Consider the following 17,474-nt stretch of genomic DNA (forward strand, 5'->3'; position numbering starts at 1 on the left):
TTTGGGTCCTCATTTAACCCACCTGGGAAGGATAGAAGTCTGAGTCAACCTTGAACTTCATGAGATTTGAACTGTCAAATTGCAGTCAGCCGGCAAATAGCAGAAGTAGCCTGCAGTACTGCATTCTAACCACTGCACCAAAGCATGCTAGGTAAGGATTTTGCTCCTTTCCCTCAAATTTGAAAACATGAAAAACAAGTTGTTCAGATCTTCGTAATAGCTACTATAAAGAACTATAATGAATGATAATTTTAGCACTGCATGCTTGTTTAGTGTTTATAGATCAAGAAAAACCCATTATCATAATTAAGATCAGGGCAGGGCCAAATTTCCAAACAGAACCTTTTGGTATTTCAGACTACAATCTCTCAACCTTTTTGTTTAAAAATGACAATTAGTGGCATCAGAGATTAGCTAACTGGTTTTGAATTTTACATAAAGCAAGAATAGATGAAGCTTTTGTCCTAATCAGCAAATATGAAATCGTTGAAGTACATTAGCCTATAAAATGATCTGCATTAAGGAGGGCAGGGTATAGTAGGCTCTGCCCTTCAATAAAGATTGCAAGGATGATTTTGGACAGCTACATAGCACACCATTATAAAAAGGAAAGCTGTTGAGGTTACTCCTCCCACAAAGGCTCTCATGATAGTTCCTGCAACATCAGCTTTCATTTTTCCTATGTTATCAAAATGCCTCAAATAAACCAATGCTTTAGTTTCCTAAAATGCCTGCAATATTTTTATGAGGCCGAGATCTATTATTGGAAATACAGATACTGTACTACACACCAGTGACTATAGCATACAGGTTTCCATCAAGAAAAGGAAGAATATGTTACAGACATAGGATAATGAGGCGGTAAATGAAAGAAAGAATAAAAAGGCATATTATTTACCAGACTAACTACTTTACTAATACGGTGGATGGAAAAATCCCAAAGCCCAAGGTTAAGTACAAAGCATTTACATATAAAGTTGAAGTCATTCCTCAGTTTTCTTCTATTTAAGGCTCTAAATATGGGGTGAGAAAAAAAGGCAAAACAAGAAGTTCTCGACTTACGACAACAATTGAGCCCAAAATTTCTGTTGCTAAACAAAACAGTTGTTAAATGAATTTTGCCCCATTGTACAATCTTTCTTGCCACAATTAATAATAATAATAATTAATAATAATTTATTAGATTTGTATGCCGTCCCTCTCCTAGAATTCAGGGCGTGAATCAGCTGTTATGTTAGTAACATGACTGTTACATAAATCTGGCTTTCCCATTGACTTTGCTTGGCAGGTCACAAAAAGTTATTGCACAACCCAGGGATACTGCAACTTCATTTGAGTCAATTTCCAAGTGTCTGAATTTTGATCATGTGACCAGGGAGTGCTGCAACAGTTGCATGAAAAACTATTATAAGTCACTTTTTTCACTGACTTAATATGATTGTGCTGTGATTGAACATACATATCACAGTAAGCCATGTTTTTCTTTGATCACAATTAAATTTACCTGTTAATCCACAATTTATTTAAAAGTCACAGTGGTTAAAAGTAAAAACACAAAGATATTAGATTAATGACTTAATGAAATGTGCAAATCCATCCCAAATACCAATTAGAAATATAAAGCCCAGGAAGATACGTACCATGGTTGATAAGTCGGCTAGAATTAAGAGGTCAAATTGCCCTACCAATTTTCTGGCATGACTCATCCATTGACTGAGATGGTCAGCCACCAACCCTTCAGGACCACCTTCTACCACATAGCTCCCAGCGGCCAATAAGGGCTCACAGAGTTGATCTTCTCCGGGTACGGTCAGCTAAACAGTACTGGCTGGCCGGGCTGCGGGGAAGGCCCTTCTTTGTGATGGCTCCAGATGTCTGGAACCAGTTCCTCCCCAGATCTGGAGTACCCCCATCCTACTGGCCTCATGGAAAGCTGTAAAGACCTGGCTTTTCCCGCAGGCCTGGTCCATTGACTGAATGATGCACCATCGAGATCCGGCCATAAATTGGCACATATGGTTATTTTACTGTGGGTTTTAAACTGTTCTTAAATTGTTTTTTTAAAATGTTCTATTACTGTATTAATATTGTATGTCTTGGTTTATTGGTTGTGAGCCACCCAGAGTCCTTGGGGAGTTGAGTGGCACACTAATAGAAAGAAAGAAAGAAAGAAAGAAAGAAAGAAAGAAAGAAAGAAAGAAAGAAAGAAAGAAAGAAAGAATGAACTATATTTGTAAGCTGTAACCTATGAAGATCTAGGTATATTTGAGATGCAGGAGGCAATCATTTACCTGTGCAAGAGAGGCTGAGGTGACAATTCGAGGTTTCATCCCGGGATTAACCCCCCAAAGGAGGCGTCTCCTAGCCTCTTTGCTTGGCTATATTCATTTGGCTCCGTCTTGATACAGGATGGAAGTTGCCTCTTTATATATATGTATATTTCTTCCTTGCTTGTTGAGGATCTTCTCAGTTTCTTCAGACAGCAGAGAAAGCCGGCGACTCTTGCGATGGGATCTCCTCTGTCCAGCTAAGAAGGAAAAGCACTTTAAGGAACCTCCATGTCCACTTGGGAGGCGAATTGCCTGAACTGCCTAAATAAATATCCGCGTGGACACAGCCAGGAAAGGAGCGAGGGGAGAAGGAGTAATTAAATGTTGAGCTTGGTTCTTGAGGGAAGAGGGCAGAGAGCGCGGCTGGGAGTCTTTCAACCCCGAGCTAAAGACCAGAATTGGCCCTGAGGGGGAGGGCGGGAAGGGGGGCGGCAGCACCAACAGCTTCTTTTTCCCAGGTTCGGTTCAGCCGAGAGAAATAAACGCCTCCGACTCGGCTATGTGAAGAGACTCCGGTCCGAGTTGCGCTTTAGAGCCGTCCGAGAGACGCTTGTGGCCAAAGAAAACCTCGGGCTGGGCGGCTGGTCTCCCTCCACAATCAGCTTTCTTCGCTGGAACCTGCGAGGGGCCGTGACGGCGCCTCACCACCGCCGTGGCCTCCCCCGGGATCCCGTCACCGCCGCCATTGCTGCTGTTTGTTTTCATCGGCTTGTGAAGGCAAATGAGGCAACCGGGGCGGCACTTTCCACACGGAGTCCAGAATATGTTTTTTTTCTCCCGCACTCTAATCTTTGCCTCCCTCCAGGGGAAATAGGCCGCAAGACTCATACGTTCACGAAGAAAAAGGCCCGGTGCAAACTTTTTTTTTTAAAATATATCCCAAAATGTGAAGAATCTGCGTTTAGGAAATGGTAGCTTGTGCGTCGTGCGAGAGTTGGGAAGCTCCGCTTGGCTTTCCCGGTGCTGGAGGGAAAACCCGGAATCGGCTCTTTTGGATTACTAATCCTAGGATGGGAAAAAGGAGGTGAACGTACAAAGGCTGTTTCTTCTCCCCGCACATATGTTTCTTTCTTTCTGGATCACGTAATTCAAACCTATCCTTCGCAGCCTTAGACCTGGTGGGGAATGCAGTACATTAACACCGGCTTTCGCTCCCCCTAAAAAAATGACTTCCAAAGCAAACCCTTTATTGACCATGACAAGAACCTCTAAGAGGGCTAAGGGCAATTGATGAAATGCTTCGGGGTTTAAAAGCATTCTCTTGTGCAACTTAGCTGATTGGTGTTTGGGCCGCTCATTTCAAAGTAAGTCTTAGTTTGTGTCGTAAATACATTAATATAGAATATAAGGTGCCCATAGTCAGCTATGGCTTGTTTTGAAATGGGATAATTTCATGTTTTCTGCCCTTCTCCAGCTCCCTTTGTCCTCAGAACACTCTTTCTTTCTTTCTTTCTTTCTTTCTTTCTTTCTTTCTTTCTTTCTTCCCTTCCTTCCGCCCTCCCTTTCCTTCTTCCTTCCTTCTTTCTTTCCATACATTTATTTATTTATTATTTTATTTATTTATTATTTTATTTATTTATTATTTTATTTATTTGTCAAATCGTGTACAAGATAATAGGTATGGTATAAACATAACCAGAAGCAATATAGGTAAATTTGGACAATAGAACAGCAGGACAGGGACGGTAGACACAATGGTGTGCTTATGCATACCCCCTTACAGACCTCTTAGGAATGGGTTGAGGTAGACTGTAGATAGTCTAAGGTTAAAGTTTTTGGGCTTGAGGAAAGAAACCACAGAGTCAGGTAGTACAGTCCAGGCATTGATCACTCTGTTGAAGTTGTATTTTCTGCAATCGAATTTGGAGTGATGTACATTGAGTTTGAATCTATTTTGTGCACGTGCGTTGTTGGGGTTGAAGCTGAAGTATTCATTGACCAGTAGGACATTGTGGTAGATGATTTTATGAACGACATTTAGATCAGATACAAGGTGACATAGCTTTAGGTTTTCTAAGCCCAAAATTTCAAGTCTTTAATGCCTACTCTCTTTCTCACTTTCATGCATCTTTACCACCATCTATTTCCAGTACAGTACTGTACTTCCTGTTCTCTTGGTTCTTGCTATCTTAATCTAAGGACAAAGTTCCTCAAAAGTGATCAGTAGTAATCTTCACTGGTTGATGGGATGCTCTGTTGTTATTGTTTGTAGCATTATTAGTTCAATGTTACTTATTTTCATATAATATGGGGGTGGGGGTGGTGTCGTCAATGAAGTTTGTGAAATTTCATGATGAAGATGAAGATTTGGGGACCCTTAGTCTAAGGACTACAGCAAATAACCTGCAAGACACGCTAGGTCAAAATGTGGGTTGTGTGGTTTGTAGTTTAGTATGTCATACAAACAAGTTTTCTACCATAATAAAACAGGTATTGCCAGCATCATTATTGAAGGTCCCTTTGTTCTCCAAATAATTTGTATCTTGAGAAATGTGTTTGGCTGCACAAATAGTCCAACAGTATAGGGATTCACAATAATGGAATATGCAATTTGTTTAAACACATAAAAGCAAAGGTAAAGGCTTCCCCTATCATGTCTGACTTGAGGGGGATCATGTCATGTCATGTCTGACTTGAGGACTCATCTCTGCTTCTTAGCCGAGAGAGCCAACATTGTCTGAAGACATTTCTGTGTTCATGTGGCCTGCATGACTATATGTCAAGATGCATGGAACTCTGTTATCTTCCCACTGAAGTGGTATATACAGGGTGCGTAAAGTAATGCAATTATTTTTTAAAAGTAATTTATTGAACAGATTTGCACAAAAACTTAAAATTCTTCAAAGTACTGTCCTTGGGCCTCTACACATTTTTTCCAGCGACTCTGCTATGACCGGTATGCGCCTTGGAAGGCATCTTCGTGGACCTCTTGCAAGGTCTTCGTCACGGCTGATTGGATCTCTTCTATGAACAAAAAATGTGCCTTGTCACAACGTGCTATAAGTCCGCGAGTTCCTGGCCAAACACCAGCTGCCAACGCTGCCCCACCCTCCTATAGTCCTGATGTCGCCACATCAGACTTCTTTTTGTTCCCAGCCCTGAAAGGAACCCATTTTTTGTCCATAGAAGAGATTCAGTCAGCCGTGATAAAGACCTTGCGAGAGGTCCCCGAAGACGCCTTCCAGGGCGCGTACTGGTCATGACAGAGTCACTGGAAAAAATGTGTAGAGGCCCAAGGACAGTACTTTGAAGAATTTTAAGTGTTTTTGCAAATCTGTTCAATAAATTACTTTAAAAAAAAATTGCATTACTTTTGGAACGCACCCTATATTAGTCTACTCAGATTTGCATCTCTTCAAACTGCTGGGTAGACAGGAACGGTAGCTCACCCTGTCACACAGAGCTAGGCTCTTGAACCTGTGTGTGCTTTCCAGCTGACAAGCTCAGTGTTTTTAACCAGTGAGCCATTGTGCCCCTAATTTAAGGAGATATATATTCAATAATAAATTTTTTCAAAGGATTCCTGAAATCTGCTTTTAAATAAATTTTAAAATGTTTAGTACTTTATAAACTTTGCATCTATATTATTTATACTTTAGTAGGAACTCTACAGGCTAGGAAAAACAATGTAAGTTAGGATCCTTAGTGAGGTATGTTTCTAATGCCACAGGTTTGGAGACAAGCTGCTGAGGGTTCAAACAAGGGCACAGTTAAGTATACAGTATTCAAATATTGGCTAAAGATTAATTTCCAACCATAAGGCTTGGCCTCTCTTATTTTGTTTGACACATGTCATTCTACCTGGAAGCAACAAATTGGATAAAGTTCAAAAATTGGGCTAAACATCAGAAATAATACTTCTAAGGTTAAATATATATTTAGTTGGGGATATGAATGTCCATGTATTTTTGCCTGTAAATGATGACCTCTTAAATGATCAATTATATGATGTCATGTAGTTGGCATCAAATGTTAGATTGTATAGATCTGGGTATTAATAACAGAGCTATATTTAATGAGGAAAATTGTGTATATGATCACAAGTTATATGATATATAAATGGCACAAAACTGAAACAAACATATTAATGTTTAAAAAACGTTTTCCTAAACTTGATTGACTTTAGAGAATGTAAACATATTACCAATTTCTTATGGAATATATACGCTTCAAGTTTTATATGTGACATTGGGTCAATATTAATTGTATATTCTTTCATGCTAAAATATTCCCGGGCCCTGTAAAATTTTAACCAGAGAGATTGCCATAATTCATCATTAACTGAAGGTCAACAGCAAAATCTCATGAAGACCTAATTTCCTTCTTTTCCAGTGAAATTTATTTGATAAGCATTTGACACATAATATTGTAGGAAATCTTTATTACATATTTTGCTTACATTAATAAAATGTTATACAGTACTTTGGTTTTATAGCAATAATATCAAATAAAATGAGAGTTCCTATATATAAATGAATTTCCCATCCTATTCAAAAATTGTGCTATTCACGTCAATGTGATTTATAAAGTAGGAAGAAGAGAAGGAAAATTGTGCAATATTGTGTATTTTCTTTTTTTTATTTGTTTTGACTGCATTCTTTTCCAATGAAGGTCAACAGAAAAAGAAGATAAACCTATCATGGCTATTCCCATAGCAATTATTGATTGTGACCTTTTGCTGTATGGACGTGGACATCGGACACTGGATCGCTTCAAGCTGGAAGATGTTACTGACGAATATCTTATATCTATGTATGGATTTCCACGTCAGTTCATTTATCATTTGGTGGATCTTCTAGGTGCCAATCTTTCTCGTCCTACTCAACGATCCAGGGCCATCAGCCCAGAGACACAGATTCTTGCTGCATTAGGTTTTTATACTTCTGGCTCATTTCAGACTCGCATGGGAGATGCCATTGGCATTAGCCAAGCATCTATGAGTCGCTGTGTTGCCAATGTTACTGATGCCTTGGTAGAAAGAGCCTCTCAGTTTATTCATTTCCCAGAGGATGAAGTGTCGATACAACATATGAAAGATGATTTTTATGGGCTGGCAGGTATGCCAGGTGTACTAGGATTGGTTAATTGCAATCATGTAGCAATAAAGGCACCCAATGCTGAGGATTTATCGTATGTGAATCGAAAGGGCCTTCATTCTTTAAATTGCCTGATGGTATGTAATGCCAGGGGAAGGCTGCTATGTGCGGAAACACACTGGCCAGGAAGCCTGCAGGACTGCAGTGTGCTTCAGCAGTCGGGTCTAAGAAACCAATTTGAAGCTGGTATTCAGAAAGATGGCTGGCTACTTGGTAAGTTCATGATGATTGCTATTTATCTAAATCTGTTTTGAATAAAGTTCTACAGTGTTCCCTCAATTTTTGCGGGGGATGCGTTCCGAGACTGCTCACGAAAGTCGAATTTCTGCGAAGTAGAGATGCGGAAGTAAATACATAATTTTTGGCTATGAACAGTATCACAAGCCATCCCTTAACACTTTAAACCCATGAATTACCATTTCCCATTCCCTTAACAACCATTTACTCACCATTATTACTGGTACTCACCATTGAATAAGACACAGTGATCCTGATATTTATAAACATAATTATTTATTAACAATAATTATTATTTTTGCTATAACAATGCTGATTGGCTGAGATTTCGGCCAATCAGCAATGGTAGATGAAAGTTTGATGATGACGTATGATGTCATCGGGCGGGAAAAACCGTGGTATAGAAAAAAACCCGCGAAGTATTTTTTAATCAATATTTTTTGAAAAACCATGGTATAGGCCAGCGTTTCCCAACCGGTGTGCCGCGGCACACTAGTGTGCCGCGAGACACGGTCAGGTGTGCCGCGAAGCTCCTAGGGAAGCTCCAGCTGGGCGGGGCGCTGCCGGTGCCTCCGAGCTCCCACTCGCAGCTGTCCCCCGGTTCCTGCCCGTTGCCGCGGTTTCTGGCGCTCTCCTGCTGGGCCCCAAAGAAGGAAGGCGGGAAAAAGGAGAGCTTCATTCTTCGCGCCTCCTTTTTCCTGCCTTCCTTCTTTGGGGCCCAGCAGGAGACCGCCAGAAACCGCGGCATCAGGCAGAAGCCGGGGGACAGCTGCGAGTGGGAGCTCGGAGGCACCGGCAGCGCCCCGCCCAGCTGGAGTTTCCTGGCGTCGGCGGCAAGTGTCCTTTGGGGCCCGGCGGGAGGGCACTGGCGGTGGGAGCGGGAGGGTGCCGGCTGCAGCAGCCCCAGGCGGTCGCGGGGAGATGGGGGTGGAAAGAGGGAGCTCCAGGTCGGAGGCACCGGCAGCGCCCCGCCCAGTTGGAGTTCCCTGGCATCGTCGGCAAGTGTCCTTTGGGGCCCGGCGGGAGGGCACTGGTGGTGGGAGCGGGAGCATGCCGGCTGCAGCGGCCCCAGGCGGTCGCGGGGAGATGGGGGAGGTGAGAGGGAGCTCTAGGGTGGAGGCACCGACGGTGGCGGTTGGACGTGCTGCTGGATGCCGTACATGCTGGCGCTGCGGGGCTGGCATATACGGCGTCCAGCAGCACGTCCAGCTGCCGTCGTCAGGGCTCCCGCTCACAGTCAGCCGAGAAAGAGAGAGAGAAAGAAAAAGAGACATAGCAAGAGAGGCAGAGAGAGAGAGAAAGAGAGACATAGCAAGAGAGGCAGAGAAAGAGAGACAGAGAAAGAGAGACATAGCAAGAGAGGCAGAGAAAGAGAGACAGAGAAAGAGAGAGAGAAAGAGAGACACAGAGAGAAAGAGACAGAGAGAGAGAGACATAGCAAGAGAGAGAGAGAGAGACATAGCAAGAGGCAGAGAGAGAGAGACATAGCAAGAGAGGCAGAGAGAGAGAGAGTGAGAGAGAGAGTTAGCAAGAGAGACAGAGAAAGAGAGACAGAAAGGGAGAAAGACATAGCAAGAGAGGCAGAGAGAGAGAAAGAGAGACATAGCAAGAAAGACAGAGAAAGAGAGAGAGAAAGAGAGACATAGCAAAAGAGGCAGAGAAAGAGAGAAAGAAAGAGAGACATAGCAAGAGAGACAGAGAGATAGAGAAAGAGAGACAGAGAAAGAGAGAGAGAAAGAGAGATAGCAAGAGTGGCAGAGAGAGAAAGAGAGACATATAGCAAGAGACAGTGAAAGATAGAGAGAGAGCAAGAAAGAGAGAAAAAAGCAAGAAAGAGATAGCAAGAGAGACAGAGACAGAGAGAGAGAGAGCAAGGGAGAGAGAAAGACATAGAGGAAGGGAAGGAGGGAGAGATAAAGAGAGCAAAAAAGAGAGGAAGAAAGAAAGAGGGATGGAGAGAGAGAAAGAAGGGAAGGAAGAGAATGAGGGAGGGAGAAATAGAGCGAAAGGGAGGAAGAGAGAGGGTTTTTTGTCCAAACTTTTCTTTAGCACACCCCCCCCCCCCGTTCAATGTTCCCCAGGATTTTGAAAATATGAATAATGTGCCGCGACTCAAAAAAGGTTGGGAAACACTGGTATAGGCTATTCCCGAAGTTCGAACCCGCAAAAATCGAGGGAACACTGTAATTGATTAATTGACCTGTAAAGTAACCCACACACATTATAAAATGACTTTTCAAAATATAAATGTAGCTTAAAGGATTTCAGATTCAAATATCAATTGCTAAAAATAAAAGTAAAATCTTTTGCTATTTACTAGGAATCTCATTTTTTTCTTGATTTTACAGGTGACAGTTCATTCTTTCTTCACACCTGGTTAATGACTCCTCTGCATATTCCTGAAACACCTGCAGAGTACAGATATAATCTGGCACATTCGGCAACTCAGAATATTATTGAACGAACATTCAGAACACTCCAGACTCGGTTCCGTTGTTTGGATGGATCAAAAGGGACATTACAGTATTCTCCAGAAAAAGCAGGGAACATCATCCTTGCTTGCTGCGTCCTTCATAATATCTCGCTGGAGCATGGGATGGATATATGGTCTTCTTCATATTCAGAACAAGTGGAACATCCAGAGGAAGAATATGAGCACATGGAATCTCTTGACTCTGAAGCTGACAGAGTTCGACAGGAATTATTGCTTACACATTTTAGCTAACTAAGTTTGAGAATATCTAGTTGGTTTTAAGGAAACATAGTTTGAGTTTTTTAATAGAATTTGCTAACGGGTGTATTATATATCAGCACTTTGTAAAAATAACATATTGAATGCCTGCAGCTCTAAGTATTTTGATTCTATTGTACATGTTGTATCTATGAAATACATGGTTGTCTTCAATGTTCATCTTTATTAAAATCTTTAAAAATATACAGTAATATGAAATATAATAAGTTTATTTTCCTGATAAAATGCTTTATTTTGAAGTTTTGCAAAATGTGGAAATTTTGTTTCTTTGAAATTAAATTCAAGACAATTAAGTCAGATGGCTATTTGCAATTTTTTGCTCACTATCACAATTATATAACTTGTTTAGCTGCATAATTTAAATTGCATTTTGGTTATCGAATGTATTTGCGTAAAATAACATTTGCGTTGAAGCATGGTAGAGTTCTCAAAAGATATGTCACTTCATATTCTCTTATACTAACATCTTGGCACCCTCAAGAATGTAGGTCACAAGGATTATATCAAGAAATATTTCATAACTTGCTTCACCTGCCATGTGACACCTATGAGCAATTTGAATACACCTTAAACTACAGTGATAATTTGCCAAAAATCTTTGTGAACTTATAATGTGGTTCAGCATCAAAAGAAATATAATTTTTCAATCACATAGAGCAGGGATGTCAAACTTGCGGTCTGCATCCCAGATGTATCAGGTACAGTTCAAGCCCACTCCTATTTTAGGGAAGAGGGAAAAAAGTGATACATCATGTAAGGACAATGTGATGACGCAAGCTTGACACTCCTGACAGATAAATCACACTTTATTTTGCATTAGCCAAATCTCACCTTGACTATTATGTACAGATCTAGTAGTTCACTTTAAGATAAATTGGAAAAATTGATAAGGTTCAGATAAGCACAGCAAGAATTATCAGAAGACTAGAAATTACATCTAATCTCTTGAATTTAAATGCAATTTTAAAAGTGGGAAATCTTACCCAGAGATACAATTCATTAGACATCTGTTACAAGTGCTTTAATTTAGATTCCTGACCTGCTTACTGGAATATAAATGGTTCCTTTTAGTTCACTGATTCTGTAACTAACTTAGCAAATCCAGATCATGTAACCAGCTATTAAACCCAAAGCCTGTGATTAATTGGGCTAAGAATGCAGATGGTCTAATTTAACAATTACTCATTCAGCAACTGAACTTTCAACTAATAGTTACAATTGCTCCTGGAAGTTATGGCTGTCAGAGTGTCCCTGTGCGGATTTGATTGTACCTCAATCATTTAACAACCAGCCTAGATTTCTTATCATCACAGCATCCCATTATCATGTGGTTTGTATTATTATGATTATTATTATTATAGATTTATTGATTAGCCTATAGGCAGGGGTGGGCTACTGTCTGGACAGGGGGGGACGGGGACGCAGAGGGCTAGTGAAATTGGAGCTCCACCCCAGAGCACCCAATTTGCATTGAAAGATATTGAAATAAAATGCAGGGCATCCTGCATAAGCCATGCCCACAGTGTGGTAGTAAAGATTTTGGTAGCCCTTCACTACCTATAGGCCATATCAAAGCAGAAGGTTCAAGCACATATCACCAATAAAATCCTATACAAACAATTTAAAATAAGAGTAGGGTAAAATACAATAGTTATAGGATAAGATACAATATAATTTAATACATAAATATGTAAAATAGATGTCACCCTTACAATCTACCCAACTACGCCAACTCAGGAAGCTCAAACTGTCCAAGGAGCTGCTGATACAGTTCTACAGAGAAATTATTGAACCTGTCATCTGCACCTCTATAACTGATTCAGTTCTGCAACCCAACAAGACAGACACAGATTTCAGAGGATAATCAGAACTGCAGAAAAACAATTACTGCCAACCTGTCTTCCATTGAGGAACTGTACATACAAGTCAAAAAGAGGGCTGTGAAAATATTTACTGACCCCTTGTATCCTGGACATAAATTGTTTCAACTCCTACCCTCAAAACGACACTATAGAGCACTGCACACCAAGATAACTACACATAAGAACAGTTTTTCCCCGAATGCCATCACTCTGCTAAACAATTCCCTCACCATGTCAAACTATTCACTAAGTGCATTACTAAGTCTTCTCATCGTTCCTATCACCCATCTCCTCCCGCTTATGACGGTATGACTGTAACTTCTTGCTTGTATCCTTACAAGTTATATTAATATTGTTTTCTGCTTGCTTATTTGTACTCTATGACAATCATTAAGTGTTGTAACTCGTGATTCCTTGACAAATGTATCCTTTCATTTATGTACACTAAGAGTATATGCACCAAAAACAAATTCCTTGTGTGTCCAGTCATACTTGGCCAGTAAAGAATTCTACTCTACCCCAATCAGTCCAATTTATGCAGCTCTCAACTGAACTATTTTGTTTAAGTACTGTGCTGTGTTAAATGTTATTTTCAGGTTCTGGCAGCACACAAAGTAAGTTGTTTGATATGGGAACCCTAATGGGTCATTTGTTTGGTATATAGACCAAGGTTCCTCTCTCTCACTCCCTTAAAAAAGCAACAATCAAATAGGATGTGAGCCTTCTAACTCTGCTGCTCCGCAAATGCAGAGACGCTCATTGTAGGGTATAGAATGGTATCTCCCATATCTTATCATTGTGTCAAGCTGTTCGAATCTTGCTCACGTAAATATCTCCCTAAGATATTTTGGCAGTTGTAACTTCAAACATTGTGATTTGTGATCTTTCCTGCCAACTTCTCACAAAGTCAAAACAGATGCTGACAGGATGCTGGAAGTACTGTAGCAATCATGTGAAGTCCTTGCTTATTGATCTAGATGGCTCTAGCTAAATGATGGTAACTGAGGACTGTTGGAATTGCCATTGATAAGTTGCCTGGATGCATCGGATTGCCTCTCTTAGTTACAAAAATTCCAGTCTCAATTACCTTTTTTTGGTGAGGACTACTTGTACTAAATCAAGTAGCTTCTTTATTAAATCAATGTATATGGCTACCTTCTTTGTGAATATGACTCAGGGCAACTACAATAGGTTAAAATAATTAAAATAATATTGGCAAAAAATAAACAATGTTCTCTGAGAATAAATCCAAACAAAGCAATTAATAATTAACAAGCCATCTAACCTTCTGATCCCCAGGCCCTGGAACACACCCAGGTCTTCAATGCTTTAAAAAATGTTAGTAGAGTCAAGGCCAATCTGATTTAAAGCTGTATGGAATTCTAAAGAACAGATGCTATAACAGAAAATATATCCTTCCAATGTCTCATGATGATGTCATTTAACTGAAGAATCTGAAGCATGCCCTTCCTGTCAGACCTAGTGAGAACTGGGGAAGAAGTGGTCTCTCAAATAACCCAGTTTTATGCCATGGAGGACTATACTTCATGGAGCAGAGGTGAAATTGTATTTTGCCGCTCATTGCTAGATTAAAAAAAATATTGCTAAGAAATAAAAAAAACTTTTAGAAGAGTACAACTGGACATTTGGATGGCTCAGATACTTATGGTAGTACAGTATAAAGTTAAAATTAATGTGTATTTCAAAAATCATTTTAGGATCATTGATAGTCTCTGGGCTTCATAGATTTTTTATGGACCTTTCATTATCAAAGTAGGTAAAGATTTAGATTAGATTAGATTAGATTTATTGGATTTATATGCCGCCCCTCTCCGCAAACTCGGGGCGGCTCACAACAAAGTAAAAACAATACATAATAACAAATCCAATACCCACCAATCCAATTACAATGTTAAGCTAAAAAATTCATAAAAAACAACTCCAGAATATTAAAAAACAAGCACACAATCAATCTAACACCAAAACAACATGGGCAAGGGGGAGATGTTTCAGTTCCCCCATGCCTGACGGCAGAGGTGGGTTTTAAGGAGTTTGCGAAAGGCAAGGAGGGTAGGGGCAATCCTAATCTCAGGGGGGAGTTGGTTCCAGAGGGTCGGAGCCGCCACAGAGAAGGCTCTTCCCCTGGCTCCCGCCAGACGACATTGTTTAGTCGACGGGACCCGGAGAAGGCTAACTCTGTGGGACCGAACCGGTCGCTGGGATTCGTGCGGCAGAAGGCGGTCCCGGAGATATTCTGGTCCGGTGCCATGAAGGGCTTTATAAGTCATAACCAACACTTTGAATTGTGACCGGAAACTGATCGGCAACCAATGCAGACTGCGGAGTGTTGGAGTGATATGGGCATACTTAGAGAAGCCCATAATTGCTCTCGCAGCTGAAGTTTCCGAACACTTTTCAAAGGTAGCACCATGTAGAGAGCGTTACAGTAGTCGAGCCTCGAGGTGATGAGGGCATGAGTGACTGTGAGCAATGACTCCCGGTCCAAATAGGGCCGCAACTGGTGCACCAGGCGAACCTGGGCAAACGCCCCCCTTGCCACAGCTGAAAGATGTTTCTCTAATGTGAGCTGTGGATCGAGGAGGACGCCCAAGTTGCGGACCCTCTCTGAGGGGGTCAATAATTCCCCCCCCCAGGGTAATGGATGGACAGATAGAATTGTCCTTGGGAGGCAAGACCCACAGCCACTCCATCTTGTCTGGATTGAGTTTGAGTTTGTTGACACCCATCCAGGCCCCAACACCCTCCAGGCACCGGCACATCACTTCCACTGCTTCGTTGACTGGTCATGGGGTGGAGATGTAAAGCTGGGTATCATTGGCGTATTGATGATACCTCACCCCATGTCCATGGATGATCTCGCCCAGCGGTTTCATATAGATATTAAATAGCAGGGGGGAGAGGACCGACCCCTGAGGCACCCCACAAGGGAGAGACCTCGAGGTCGACCTCTGACCCCCCACTAACACCGACTGCGACCGACCGGAGAGGTAGGAGGAGAACCACTGGAGAACAGTGCCTCCCACTCCCAACCCCTCCAGCCGGTGCAGAAGGATACCATGGTCGATGGTATCGAAAGCCGTTGAGAGGTCAAGGAGCACCAGGACAGAGGACAAGCCCCTGTCCCAGGCCCGCCAGAGATCATCCATCAACGTCAAATTTAATGTTATTAAATGCTACCATAGTTCAATCCTGGATTACAAATATTCTCTTCTGTTGAAAAATCATTTTATTAGATGTGTCAAAATGAAAATATGGAATAGATATTAAGTTTTTGTCAAACACTTATGAGGATCTCAGTACATTAGCACTCCAGCAGGCAACGACAAATGATTAACATACCAGGAATTATTGGAAAAATTACCATGGGGACCATAAGATTAAATCAAGACAGCAACTAACATTCCTGAATATAAGTATGTGAACCTTTTTATTATAAAAAGAAGCAAAATAAAATGCCTACCTTAAAAAAATTGGAGAAGCAAAGCAAGTATGGTAGCAATTTTGTCTATAAATTTTCAGTATGTCAGAGAAATAGAAAATGCTGAACGTTAAATAATTTTATTTATTTTATTTTTATTTTGTCAAGTACATATTGACGGTATACAAAGATATAACAATGTTTAGATAATAAAAGAGAAGCATTAGGACAGGGGACGGATGGGATGCTGGTGCACTTATGCACGCCCCTTACTGACTAATTGTGGGTGCTTGGCAATCTGAGTTTTCTTGCAGATATTTCAGTACAATTCAATACTGGATAACATCACCCATAAATATTCTATTTATTTATCTATTTATTTATTTTATTTGTCAATCATGTATAGGCTAATAGTAATTTGTATAAACATAAGTAAAAAGTAATGATAAAAGAGGACAATAGGACAGTAGAACAGGGACGGTAGGCACATTGGTGCACTTATGCATGCCCTCTTAGAAACAGGGAGAGGTCGACTGTAGACAGTCTAATGTTGAAGTTTTTGGGATTTGGGGAAGAAACCAGTCTATATTATTTTTATAATTATTATTTTTATAAATAATTATTGATAATTATTTATATTTATAAATAATAATTTTTAATAATTATTTATAATCATTTAATGCTTTTAAAAACAATTATTTTATCATTATTTTAATAATCCTTTAATTATAACATTATTTAATTCTTATTCTCCCAGAGAATACCTCCCAGAGACCAATAAGAGCTCAGAGTTGGCCTCCTCCGGGTCCTGTTGACTAAGCAATGCAGGTTGGCGGGACCATGGGAGGAGGGCCTTCTCTGTGGCCGCCCCAGTTCTATGGAACCAACTTCCCTCCGATATCCATACTGCTCCCACTCTGCTGGTCTTTCACAAAGCTAGGAAGACTTGGCTTTGCTGACAGGCCTGCAGGCCATAAATTCACAGCTTGATGGCCAACTGTAAGAATGGTGTGTATGTGTGATTTTCTTTTTATAATAACTTTTAATGTTTTTTTTTAGTTTGTTATGTTTTAACCTCAGGTAACTGTTCGACTTCTTTTACAGTTTTGCAGTAAGAGAGAGGTGGCATACAAATCTAATAAATTAAATTAAATTAATTCTTATTGTACTTGTACTGGTGTTGTAAACCGCCCTGATTCCTTCGGGATTGGGCGGCATAGTAGATAGATAGATAGATAGATAGATAGATAGATAGATAGATAGATAGATAGATAGATAGATAGATAGATAGATAGATAGATAATTTTATTCTACATTCTATATTTGATTCACCAATTAAAATATATTTTATTTGCCAATGAAAATACATTTCAGCTGCATTTATTAACTAAACCCCCACCCGGAAATATTTAAAAAACAGGTGAAACAGCAGCCCCATAGCATAAAATATTTTATAATGACACACGAATGAGGTTTTTTTTAAAAATCAGGAAGTATGGATGTACTATATACAGTATTTTGAAAGACAGGAAGGAGAAAGAGAGAAAGAAAGAGAAACGCCAAGGGGGAAGCACCGGTTATTGTTTATCTTCAGGCTTTTCAACCCCCCGCGATGTTTGGCGAGAATCAAATGACACCCGAACGGGAAAGCTCTCCAGTCTCGCCCAACTCCCGCTTTCCCCTCCTTCTTCCTTTCCGAAGCCCGCAGAGCCCCGCCCGTCAGCTCCCGCTCTCCCTTTTCCCCGGTCTCCTCCGTTC

The 17,474-nt window shown here is 40.7% G+C and overlaps 2 protein-coding genes across 8 annotated transcripts in view; one reads left to right on the forward strand and one right to left on the reverse strand.

The window, feature by feature from the left end:
- Positions 1–3,049, reverse strand: part of ATG13 (autophagy related 13) — a 26,460-nt gene extending 23,411 nt beyond the window's left edge. For 3 of the 7 annotated variants that reach the window (XM_070760130.1, XM_070760124.1, XM_070760160.1), the window contains exon 1: positions 2,292–3,046. The gene's annotated coding sequence lies outside the window, so the exon portion shown is untranslated. Of the gene's footprint in view, positions 1–2,291 lie in introns of all 7 variants that reach the window. The other 4 variants (XM_070760158.1, XM_070760137.1, XM_070760144.1 and 1 more) reach the window with 3 other exon arrangements.
- Positions 2,405–10,708, forward strand: HARBI1 (harbinger transposase derived 1). The gene is made up of 3 exons (XM_070760161.1): positions 2,405–3,634; positions 6,942–7,639; positions 10,012–10,708. Exons 2-3 carry the CDS (start codon positions 6,970–6,972, stop codon positions 10,386–10,388), a joined length of 1,047 nt encoding a protein of 348 aa, XP_070616262.1. The 5' UTR covers positions 2,405–3,634; positions 6,942–6,969; the 3' UTR covers positions 10,389–10,708.
- Positions 10,709–17,474: the final 6,766 nt, after the last annotated feature.

This window comes from Erythrolamprus reginae, chromosome 1, assembly GCF_031021105.1.
Source record: "Erythrolamprus reginae isolate rEryReg1 chromosome 1, rEryReg1.hap1, whole genome shotgun sequence".
Classification (NCBI taxonomy): domain Eukaryota; kingdom Metazoa; phylum Chordata; class Lepidosauria; order Squamata; family Dipsadidae; genus Erythrolamprus; species Erythrolamprus reginae.